Genomic DNA, 12,966 nt, shown 5'->3' on the forward strand with positions numbered 1-12,966 from the left:
AGGTTTATTTATTATTATTATTTTATGGAGACAACTTGAGTGGTGTGTTGTCTTATTACTTGCTGCTTTGTGTTCTGTTGGTGTACGCTTGAGCGCCATTGGTATACACATATATTTACCACACAGAAAGTAGCCTGTGTGCTTTCAAATGTCAGGCCTGAACTTCCCAGTTCTGTCCTGGATTTGATGAAGAGGTGTGCTACCCAGAAACGCATCATCCTTGACACCTCAATTTTATTTTTAATGTGTGTGATCATTTCTGATGAGCAAAGAGTAGGAACAGTTAGGGTGTGTGCACACATTGCGGATTCTGCTGCAGAATTTTCCACGCGGATTTGTCTAAATCCGCAGGTAAATCTGCAGGTCAAAAGACCTGCGGTTTATCTGCGGATTACCCTGCAGTTTTCCCCTGCGGCTTGACACCTGTCAAGGAGCAGGTGCCAAACCGCTGCGGAATCCGCACAAAGAATTGACATGCTGCGGATTTAAATCTGCAGCAAATCCACGTGGAAAATTCCGCAACGTGTGCACTGCTGATTTCATTTTACATAGACTGAAACTGCTGCGGATCCGCAGGAGCAAATCCGCTGCGGATCCGCAGCAGAATCCGCAACGTGTGCACACCCCTCAGTGTAGCAATATAATAAATCTAAAAAAAACCTAAAAAGATTCAAGACATCAACAAATAGAACTGCAATCAATATTTATTTTTCAATCCACAGGATAATTTGCATTCTACATAATAAATCAATATTTCAGTTTCATGTTAAAAAAAATTAGGTAATGTGCCATTCTGTTAGCAAACAGGAAACCGAATCATAAAATAAATCTGTTGTATAAAAAGTAAAAAAAAAAACAAAAAAAAAAAAACACAACAATTATATTCACTTTAGATTTAAAATTAAATATTCCCTGTATAAAACAATAAAAAAAAAAACTTTGGGAAATATTAGTTATATTTTTCTTATTTGCATAATATTAATATTATGAAGAGGATATAAGAACTGTGAAGAGACCTAAATTCCTATTGTACCTCACGTATGAGCAAATTTATAAAATAAGCTATATTTTTAATATTTCATTTATCATAAAAACTGTAATCTTCATTTACAGTACATAAACCATTCACTGTTGTAGAAGGCGGTCATTTTATTTGCTTTGTGAATGATTATCAATCATCTTACGTATGAAATCAAATGCAGACAAAAAAAATAAAAGGTATTACCCAAAGCAACCAATAAGGTGACTTATTTTATTTTAATTTCTTAGGACTACTAGAATTTGATTGATTGCTATAGGGAATACTTTCACATTTTGATTGCACTCGCCTTCTTACACAAGACTAAAGGGGTTGTCCACTACTCAAACAACCCCTTCTCAATTACTATTTTCCCCCATATGAAATAAAAACAGCCTGCACTCACCTTTGGTGCCGGCACTGTCCCAGTGTTGTCAGTGCTGGGCCTACCAGGGCTCTCAAGGCGTTCTTATGTCACACAAGCCATGCAGCCAATAATCGGCCGCTAATGGACCACTTCACTCTCAATTCCTTAGGACAAAACGGACATCTGATGTAGCAGTAATTTTAGCTCTACCAGGATTTTAGTTTTGTCACGACGTAGGGGAGAGTGATGTGACCCATTACCTGTCGTTGATTGTGATCCCAGCAGCCAATGTCACACGAACCATGGGAGGCCCAGTGCCGACACTGCTGGAATAGTGCAAGCACCAGAGGTGAGTGCAGGTTATTTTTATTTTCCATGGGGAAATATAATCATTGAAAAGGAGATGACCGAGTAGTGGACAACCCCTTTAACGATAGGCTGTAGCCTAACTAGAACTTACAGCAGTGATATAGACAGCCATGTTTCCTGTGTAAGTACTTGCTTTTTAAGGTGCACAAGCAAAATGCCAATGTGCTAAAACTGTGTCAAAGAATGTACATATTTACAATCTAGATTTCTGTTTCCTTAAGAAATTGAATATATTTTATCCATAATACATTCCTCCAGTCCAATCTAAGGCCATTTTTATGTTGACTGACAGTCTTGGTCCTGTTTTCGGTTTATCTTTTAGACCTTTTTAGCAAGGCCTTACTCCTGAGAAAACCTTAGGTATCCACATTCACTTTCCTCACTCAATGATGATCTTTTAAAAGCACCCAAAGGCAGATAACTGTGAATTAAATACTACAACACAACATGTTGCTTCTCTCTCAGACAAAGAAGACAAAAGTAAAAAACTATTCACAACGCAAGTCCTTGTTAGAGTGTCTTGAGTCTTGGCTGAGTAACATCTGACGTCTTCTTAATGACGGTAGCTCTGGTTTCATGGTCTTTTCGAGTGGTGGTTATTGTCGAGATGCTGGCTGTCTGCGTGCAGGGGTTGCCTTCTGGGAAAACTGGCCATGAGGAATTATAGGGCATAGGATATTTCTCCTCTTTTATCGTGACCTGGAGGTCTGGTATATTGGACGTTACAAATGTTGCCATGCCAGGGAGATTGCAGAAACCTCTTGGACTTGTTGTCCGTACACATTCTTTATTTTCAACAGTCTTATGACTCTGCAATCGACTCTTCAAAGAAAAAAAAAAAAAATGATGGTGTGTTAGCATAGATGCCCAAAGGGGAATGATACATTCCTGCCCCACAGCAAAAATCCAGTTGTTTTTTTTTTTCCTCAACACTAAGTTACATAATATTAATAAATACAAGAGTTATACCTTCAGTATGCCGTATGGTTGAGTGAAGATTCAGGGAATCGGAAACTGAAAATTTCTAGAGGTGCTGCTCCAAAACTCATCAGTGACAAAAATGTCAACGCAACATTGCATATAAGGGTAGCAGTATTGGGGTCTTCATGTACCTGATCTGTGGATGTCTTTGCATCTGCTGTGGTTTTCAAGTAACGCTACTAGAAGTTACCGGGCCCTATGGGAGGATTTATGATGCTGGCGGCATGGTCAGTGGAACAACTTTGAGACCAAGGCCCAATACAAAGTTCGTAGAGACGCATTATGTTAACAACTTGTCAAAGGAATTTTCTTCTATGATGTGAGGTTAATTAATGCTGGCCATAAACTTTAGACAGTTATCAGCAGATGACATCAAAAAGGCATACTGTATGCTTTTTAATGGCAGACATTAGATTGACCACAGAATGTCTGCCCCATGACCATTTGTTTTTAGTAGACGTCGTTGTGAGTTTTTGCCTTCATCATTTACATTATCATCAAGTATTGGGTAAGGAATGAAGAATCATTTTTCACAGTCAGTACATTTTCCTATGACTGACCTCCATGAAACATACAGTAAAATTGCATTTTACTGGAAAGATATTGACCACTCCGTTAACACGTTAATGAGAGGGTTTATTTCCACCTGCAGCATCGTGAATAATTTTTTTGACCTCCCATGAAGCATGACTATCCCTTGGAAGCCCTATTAATGTGTGTGCTAATTGTACAAGGTTAGGCAGTAAAATGTGTAACTAAGTCACCTGCATTTCATTTCTGTCCTGCTTTCCTTCATGAAAGGGCTCCTCCCAAAGCAAACAATCTTGCCAAGAAACACAGAGCTAGGACATTAACCCCTCCAGCATCTCAAGCGTGCTACAAACCTGAGGCTGATCCATTATTTATATCAGATAAAAGCATGTGACTTGATTATACTAGAACCTCTATAACTAAAATAGGGTTTTGTAAAGTTTTTCACATAAAGTTTTGAAAATATTTTTGGGAGGGAAGAAATGTGTGTAATTTTAAGGCCATAAACATGTGAATGTGCTATAGATATCTGTAACACGGCAGATATATACTGCTACGTATGCAACATTATAACATAATTTTGTAAAACTAAAAAAAAGAAAAGGGGCGTATTTCATTCCATGCTGCATTATGGAGTTATGGCTTCTAGAAGAGAATATGGTACGGAGGCACCATATGAAGGCACCACTGGCAGCATAGTGTCCACTGCCCCCTAATATGGGACTCAGTGTTTCCATCATACAGGTTTTATGCACATGACTTAATTGTGAGGCCTCGCTAAGGTAAATCTGCAGGCTATGGAAGTGCCATCCGCTATAGTAAAAGTGTGGCACCTGGAAGAAAATGTACTTTATTTCTCCCTGGAGCCGCTGGTTTTCAGTTGTGCATGTATATTGGCGAGATTTCAGTCATATTGTGAGCAGCGGCCCTGGAACTTTGCCTGAAAGCCAGCTCTGCACTGATGCACTCCTAAGCAACCTATTCAATGTGTTGTAGACAGTGACTTTAGGGTGCCATCACGCCAGTATGATTGAAAGCAGGAGGCTCCCCGGAGGAATAAAGTTCATATTCTCCCAGGTGCCGCACTTTCAGTACAGCTGCCGGGCACATTAATAACTTTTTTAATCTGCAGATTAACCCTAAATCTGCAGATTAATAGCATAAGCCTCCCTGATAAGTTCCTTTTATGTGCATAAAATGTAAAGTCATAAGAGAGATAATGTGCCATACCAGTGCTAGCTTAGAGAGTGCAAGATCACCCCCTAAAACACCGCCTCCAAGGTATAATCAAGAAACTATTAAAAAAAACCTATGTAAAAGAAATAAAATGACTGGCCAAAAAGGAGCATCTGACTGATTAGACTATTGTTCAAATTCCTCAGTCCTCATTTTGAAGCTTTAGGGGGACAGATCATCTCCATTATTTTCTGTATCCTTGGCCTCTATTAGCCAAACACATCACATATAGCTACGTTCATATGACGCACACTCACCGAACCCTCTTCATCACTGGGCACACTGTCCGTTTCACTTTCTGCCAAATGAAAAGAGAAAATGAAATTAAAACAAGGCATGGTATCGCTATCTGTACAAGGTGCTGCATTTTATTACACATGTCAGGTTATTCACAATGCTAAAATACAAACATAACTAAGGATTAACAGATATGGCAGAGATGCCCATACACAATGATGATAAAGAGAACAATTCTTGCACATTGTGATTAATTCCTTCTGAAATATTTAGTCATTATTTATACATTTCCTGAACATCATGAGTAGGTGAGTATTATTATCCACAATTCATTATGATGTACACTGTGGGTTTTTTTTTACATAGGACTGCAGGTAAAAATCCGGACTGCATTATCAGAATATATGACTGTTAAAAGATAACATTCAGTTCTGCTACAGCTGTAAAATCTTGCTCCATTGTGCTTCCATCATTGTTCTGCTTTGGGTTAAATCACATATCTATTACTTGCAAATGACATTTTTGGGGAATTTTTTTACTCTTATCTTTCAGTAAAACAAGGCTACTAACACAGAAGTGAGCAGAATGATGGGCTGAACATCACTTAGATAAATCATATTGTGCTCTCAGAGGTCTGATGTAACATGACAAATGCTCAGTTGGTTACTATGGTAGAAGAGGACAAATCCCTGTTAAACAATGACATAAATCTTAGAAGAAAAGAGAAAACAGTCCCAGTAGAGACAGCCTGAATGCATTAAACCCCCGCCACCCAGCGATGCATCATTTACACCATGCGAGACAGGGGATGTTTTGGGTCCCAAGGCTAAAAATAAGGAGCATCTCCCCCTAAAAAAGTTCCCAAGTTGTTCTCTTGTGTGGGTGCTAAAACCTGGATGCCCAAAAGTGACAATGAATACAGATAGAGAAAATTGTGGTCATCGTCCAGCACTGTACAATTCTACAACAGTGCCTAAAGCTAAACCTCTTTTGTCCCTAGCTTTCTATCAGAAAATGACACCGAATCTGCAACTTTTCATCTTACTATGAGGGCATTCAACTGTAAAGCGCTGCGGAATATGTTGGCGCTATATAAATAAAGATTATTATTATCCTGATATTACACTGTAGAGCTGAACCGTAAGTGTGTGTTCACAAATTATGTCAATGATTTTGGCTCTACAATGCTACAGTTTTCATCGCTCTATTTTTGCTTTTCTTTTTTTTAAATTTGTTTATTAACCATAAGCAGTTATATAACACACACATTTGGTACAAGGTACCAGGCTTGATACAAAGTATATATATGCTCAGATAACATGAAAACGTGAAGCATAACATGTACACCAACCGTGTGTAAATAAAGCAAACATAGTATCAATTAAATCACAGTAGTATTGTGTCATGGTATTGTGGCGCCTCTGAGGCTTCAGTCGCCACAGAGGTACTGCACCTTCTCCTAAGGTGTAGTGCCCCACCATCCAGGTAGGCTGGGAACTCCTTTCCGCATTCCAACACCTGCATTCCACACACAGGATAGTTCAGTGGGGCCACCTAACAGCTTCATGCTGGGGGTTAGCAGAGCACCCCTCGTGGAACCCTGCTTCGTAACACGAGATGTGCTGGGAGGCGGGTGGAGTAAGATGATACAAAAGAGTGGGAAAAGTGAAAGTTAGGGGGAGTTGGTTAGAGGAGAGAGAAGAGAGAAGATGGGTGTCTGAGGGACGTGCTGCAGCAGGTCCCAGTGATCTGGGCTGCTGGCACGAGAAAGACCAGAGAAAGAGACTGGTAAGATTGATAACCTAACCTTCCATAAGAGAGAGAGAACAGATCGGAACGAAGGAGAATAGAAGGACGGTGGGAAGCAGGTTGAGAAAGAGAGAGAACCCTTCCAGTCCAGAGAGCGCAAAGGCCGGGGCCTGGTCACCGAGGTTAATTGGATCTTTAAGTCCGGCAACAGACACCGGAGAAGTAGTGGGCCGCTAACGCCTTGCTCCCATCATAGACTTGGGACACAACAGTAACTGAATAGAGAGCCGGGACGCAGTGAGGCGTCCCCGAAGCAGGCTACAGCTGTCTGTCATACAAGTAAAGACTAGGAACACCTAGAGAGAGGCATTCCAGGTTAACTAAGTACTGGAGTGCTTCGCACCTAAAGGCGCATTGGAGGAGTCATTCAGTAAGGTACATGTTGGCGGAGTGTGGAAGGGAGAATCCTATCCTGCCTGGAGGTTGGCTGGAGCCCTGACCTGGAGAACACAGTACGGAGGCAGGCAGTTGTGTGAACTGCAAACAGTGAGTAAAGCTTTGGAACCGCATACTCTGTTGTCCTCCAGTTATTCCAGCACCACTACACCTGGGTACCAGCCTCCATACCATTCTGCGCCTCTCCTCATCCATTGCACCTACACTGCCCTGGGACTACAGCTCCACCTGTGGGGAGCTATACCATCTCTGCTGCACCACACCATCAGTCCCAGCGGATCTGCATGCAGCGTTGGCTTACCATCTTACTTGCCAAACACCACGGGTGGCGTCACGAACTATTCATATAAACTTTAACACCATTAACTTCACGGCCATTGATATTGGGCGCCCAGGGCCACGGACCGGGTCACCGCTGCTGTGACACATTCCCGCCTTGACACCGGCCCGGTACAGAGTACCCCGCTGCTCTGGGTGTGCGAGGGCGACCCAGTATTATACCAGTAAAAAAACCTGCCTAGCTTCTAAACCCTACCTACATCTACCAAAACATTAAACTATTCCGCAGCCTACATCTATACAATAAGCAGTTTACTGTGCGACATCTCCGCTCTGCAAAGTGAGACGAGAGAAGTTCCACCTCTCCCAAATCTTCTCGAATTTACCCGGGCACCCTCTATTCTGATACAGTGTACGTTCATATGGGATAATCGAATTTACCAGAGTGATCCAGGACCCAAGAGAAGGAGGCGAATTCCCCATCCACCGTAATGCTAGTATCTTCCGTGCCATGAATAGAGTCTCTCGTAGAAAAACCCCAACATAAGGACCCCATACTTCCTCATCCCACACTCCAAACAGACAAGTCAGTGGTTCAAGGGGAACAGGGGATTGTACCAAGGATGTTAATAATGATGTCACCTCCCTCCAGTATTGCGCAACAACAGGACAGCACCAGATCATATGGATAAAATCTGCATCTATTGAATGACATCTCAAACATTCCGATGACTGGTATCGGCCCATCTTTAAGAGTCGAATTGGGGTCAAATACGATTGATTAATAATATACAATTGTATCACCCTATTGTTGGCAGACGGAGATACCCAGATTGGTGACTCCAGGATTTCTTCCCATTCTTCACCCTGTGTATCTGGGATGAGCCTCTCCCATTTCTTCTTAACTGAATCTAGGGTACATTCTGTCCCCACTGACAACAAATATGTATATAGAGAGGAGATGAGACCCTGAGGGCCCTGTGATTTGAGAATCCCTATCAGGGGTAGAGACGAAATGGCATTATCTATACCCGTACATCTCATGTGCGACTGGAAAGCTGATCTTAACTGTAAATAACGGAAAAACTGGGATCTCGGGACACTACGATTAACTTGTAATTGCTCAAAGGATACCAATGTTCCACGATCAAATAGATCACCTACCGTAGAGACACCATACTGAACCCAGAACTTAGCGGATGGATGCTCCAGTAGTACCGGGAGGTAGTCATTATTCCATAGGGGCATTTCAGCTATAACATCCCCAAATCTAACCACCCCCCTAATCTGTCTCCATATCGATCGTGCCAGACGAAGCAGAGGTAGCAGTTTCGGGACATTTATTTTCTTCATTTCCAAAAAACCCAGTGGGCAACTATTTCCTGTAGCATGAAGCAGATGACTCAGAATTCGGGAGATGACCTCCAGGCATCCATGTACTTATGGCCTTAGCCTGTCCAGCTAAATAATATAAAAAGAAATCAGGTAACGCTGCCCCTCCTCCCCTCTTGGGCCTATGCAGAGTGGCTAGTCTAAGTTTAGGCCTGGCTTTCCCCCAAATAAAGGATGTGGTTTGGGAATTCAGATTAGCAAAAAAGGATTTGGGCACCACCACTGCTCTATGTTGAAGAAAGTAGCTAAGCTTGGGGAGTAATATCATTTTAATTAGATTAATACGTCCGGCTACAGATAGTGGAAGTTTACCCCAAATCGTGAATTTACCTTTGACCGTCTCCAATAATGGTTGTATATTGAGTTGCAGATCAAATTTACTACCTTGAGAGATATGAACACCCAAATATTTAAAATTGGTTACAATGGGCAGTAGGGAGAGAGTCTCCAGTCGTGGCATTGGAGCATGGGAGAGAGGCATCAAAGCAGATTTCTCCCAGTTTATGTATAGGCCAGAATATGTACTGAATTTATTTATGGTAGTGATCACTCTTGTCAGGGTCTCCTCCGCCTTGTCCATAAATATCACCATATCATCAGCGTATAGGCCTATGGTATCCGTCCGACCTGCTATTTCTATACCAACAATATTAGGGGAAGATCTTATACGAATTGCCAGCGCCTCAATAGCAAGAGCAAAAAGGGCCGGGGAAAGGGGACACCCCTGACGAGTTCCCCTATACAGTGAGAATGATTCAGATATGGAGTTATTTACGATAACCCGGGCTTTGGGCTTCATGTATAAAACATTAACCCATTCTTAGAATCTATCGCCAAATCCATACCTCTGCAAACATGCACGGAGAAAAGGCCATTCAAGTGAGTCAAAGGCCTTAGCCGCATCTAGCGATGCCAGTGCCCATTCATTATCTGGTACCAGAGAGCTATATTGAACCACTGACTGGACTCGTCTGATATTTATGGAGGTGCTCTTCCCCGGCATAAAACCCATCTGATCGGGGTGTACAAGATCTAATATAACTGAATTTACTCTTTTGGCCAAAATTTTTTTAAAAATTTTATAATCCACATTTACTAGTGATATAGGCCTGTAAGATCCACAATCTAAAGGGTCCTTCCCCTCTTTTTTAAGAACTATTATATTGGCCTCATAAAAGGACTCTGGCATGCATCCCCCCTTCCAGATCCCACGAAACACTGTCAACAAAAGGGGTGCCAGTATATCCTGATATTTCCTATATAATTCCACAGGAAATACATCCGGCCCAGGGGCCTTCCCGGAGGCCATGTCTTTTATGGCGTCCTCTACCTCCTCCAGAGTAAACTCAGCCTCCATAAAGGCCCGCTGGGAAGGACTTCGCATGGGAAACTGTATATCTGACAAATAATTTAGACACTCCGGGCCGTCCACATCAGTCTTAGAATTGTACAATGAACCATAATAGTCAGAAAAGCACTCTAATATCTCCTCAGTTGAGGAAACCAAAGTACCACCTGAATCACGAATCTGTAGAATTGTGTTGGTTGCATTATGCTGCCGCACTAAGTAGGCCAGAAATTTACTTGGCTGATTCCCCATTTCAAAATAAGACTGCCGGGCAAAAAATAATTTACGTTTCGTCTTGGTGTCAGTGTATTGAGCATATAACCTTTGAGCGGCCAGCCATTCTACCCTATTACTGTTAGTTTGATCCGATATATAGGCTGCCTCCGAGTCTTTCAGATGTCGCTCCATCTCGTCATCCTCCTCCGATGTCACCTGCTTAATGTGAGAAATCGTACAGGATAGACAACCCCGTAAATAGGTTTTAAGAGCATCCCAAAATACATTAATATTTCGGGGTTCGGGGTGGGACGAGACGAAGCAACGTAACTGATCTATCGTTCTATCAGGGGATTTTATCAACTTCAGCAAAAAAGGGTTCAGCCTCCATGCCATCCTATTAGTCAATGGCCCAAATTTAAGCTTGAGAATAACTGGACTATGATCCAAAATCCCCCTCCTTCCATGTTTGACATCATCCACCCATGCTGCCAGACTACTGGACCCGAAAATGTAATCTATGCGAGACAGAGAGCGTTTAGTGGAGGAATGGCAAGTGTACTCCCTCGTCTCTGGATGGCGCACTCTCCATAGATCCAGCCATCCGCTACCCGCCATGAATTGTGACAGTTGGGACGTGCCCAGGGGGGGGGGGGGAGACCCCGCCCTGTACTCCATCACCCAGTCTCAATTTATCAAGATGGCTATGCATGACCAAATTAAAATCTCCCATACAGATGACATGTGCCTCCGGGTAATTTAAAGCAAAGCTCAGGGCCTTTTGAATAATTGACATATTGGCCGTAGGGGGATTATAAATACAAAGAATGACATATTTCTGAGAGTTAATCAGCGCATGCACGAACACAAATCGTCCCTCGGGGTCCTTCTGGGCCTCCCTGGCCTCCCACCGAACATCCTTATGAATTAACAGTGAAACTCCCCTTGAGTAGCTGGTGTGAAAAGCATGTATAAACCATTGCACCCACGGTTTCTGTACCCACCGAACCGTATCTCTAGTCAGGTGCGTCTCTACCAGTGTGAGGACGGTAATGTCTAACTTGTGAGAACACCTTAATTTTTTTCCGAGGGGTTTTTATGCCTCTCACATTCCAGGTCATACAAATCAGCTCAGAACCCATTCCTCCCTATCTGAACATGGTGCATAGAGGTGCCCGATCCAGGTGCAGAGACCCCACACAGATAACAGAATTTGGCGTCGGCTGCGGCCTACATCTAAACAACTATAAAATTAAAACTTTTGAAAAAGAAAAAAAGGAAGCAAGTAACAGAGGCGTACAGTCTTACACCACTATCAAAAAATAAACAAGAGGATACCATCACTGAATACAGCGTCCGGTATAGCTGGTATCTGGGAACTCGCCGAGAGAGCTCCAATTAGACCGTTAATTGAGAGGATCCAAAGTGACGGCCGCCACATTCTTTCGCAGAGGATCCCCTGTGGGACCGCAGCCACTCAGTCGCCTCCGTCGGATCTGTAAAAAATACGGAGGAACCCTCATGAATAACTCGAAGTCGAGCTGGATACATCATCGAGTATAATGTTCCTATCCCTGAGTCGTTTCTTGACCTCGGTGAATTGTGCCCGCTGTTTCTGCAGTTCCATGGAGAGATCCGGAAAGATGGAAACGACAGCATTGTCGAACTTAAAAGGGCTTTTCAGTCGTGCAAGACGTAGAATGGTATCTCTGTCTTTACAATTGAGCAAGCGTGCCAGGAAAGGTCGAGGTGGGGCTCCCGGAGGCAGTGGTCTTGTAGGGACCCTGTGAGCTCTTGCAACAGCGAACATTGAGGAGAATTCATCCCCCAGAGAGGTCTTAAGCCAATCCTCCAAAAACTGCTCAGGATGCTGACCTTCCGAGCGCTCAGGCAGACTAACGATACGGATATTATTCTGGCACATTCTGTTTTCCAGGTCATCCGCCTTCTGCTTCCAAGCATTCATGGAGCCCGCCACCTTTGTTAACTTAGCCTCCATGTGTGTAATGGTATCCTCTACCCTAGACACCCTTGTCTCCACCTCCGTAATGCGTCCCTTCATGGCCTGCATGTCCTGACGAAGTCTCCCCAACTCCGTTTAAACATCGTCAATTTTCTCCTTCAGGGATGTCCTGGTCAAGGAGATAGTTTGCATTAATTGCTCAGATGCTTGTTTAAGGGTCAGTTCCTCCTGTTCCGCCTCCTCCTCACACCCAGAAGGGCGATTTTTGTGCTGAGCCTGAGAGAAAGTGCTCCTATTATGTCGTGCACTTTCAGCGGGGTCCGGTCTAGCAAACTCCTTCAATTTCTCCGCTGCCGCTCCTGCCCCTTTTAGCTGGCTCATGGTTATCTGCAGCACGGTCAAATGGAGCGACTAAAATGCATGGTCTAGGTGTCACCCACCAGAGATGGAGGCCACACACAATTCTGAGCACTATGCAGGAGTGTCTCTTGCGGCCTGGGGAGGGAGAGGGCAATCACTGCAGGGTTATTAATAGATATTTATAGTTCCAGCACAGACCGCAGATAGGAGGCCACATATAATTGTAAGCACTGTGCAGGAAAGTCTCTTGCGGTCAGGGGAGGGAGAGGAAGCCCCACAGAGACAGCAGGAGTGGGGAAGGGTGCTCAAAGCCTCCCTCGGTAATGGCACAAGCTGGCGCAATGAGGGGTTAACGGAGGGGGAAACACCCAGGGCCCAATTTTTCAGGGCACTCACCGCATGTCTCCTCTATCGGTCTGCCGGTGTCTTCACTGCCCGCGGTGCAGCGGTGTGGGTCAGCGCTG

General features: G+C 43.4%; 1 protein-coding gene across 4 annotated transcripts in view; it reads right to left on the reverse strand.

Annotated features, from left to right (window-relative positions):
• Positions 1-686: 686 nt before the first annotated feature.
• The window catches only part of IRF2 (interferon regulatory factor 2), a 102,595-nt gene continuing 90,315 nt past the window's right edge, over positions 687-12,966 (reverse strand). For all 4 annotated transcript variants that reach the window (XM_073578300.1, XM_073578305.1, XM_073578282.1 and 1 more), the window contains 2 exons: positions 4,760-4,800; positions 687-2,576 (listed from right to left, as the gene is read on the reverse strand). In XM_073578300.1, coding sequence (XP_073434401.1) covers positions 2,265-2,576; positions 4,760-4,800 — 353 coding nt within the window. In that variant the 3' untranslated portion in view covers positions 687-2,264. The remainder of the gene's footprint in view (positions 2,577-4,759; positions 4,801-12,966) is intronic.

This window comes from Dendrobates tinctorius, unplaced genomic scaffold (genome assembly GCF_039654945.1).
Source record: "Dendrobates tinctorius isolate UK_male_01 unplaced genomic scaffold, ASM3965494v1 ptg000008l, whole genome shotgun sequence".
NCBI classification, from domain to species: Eukaryota; Metazoa; Chordata; class Amphibia; order Anura; family Dendrobatidae; genus Dendrobates; species Dendrobates tinctorius.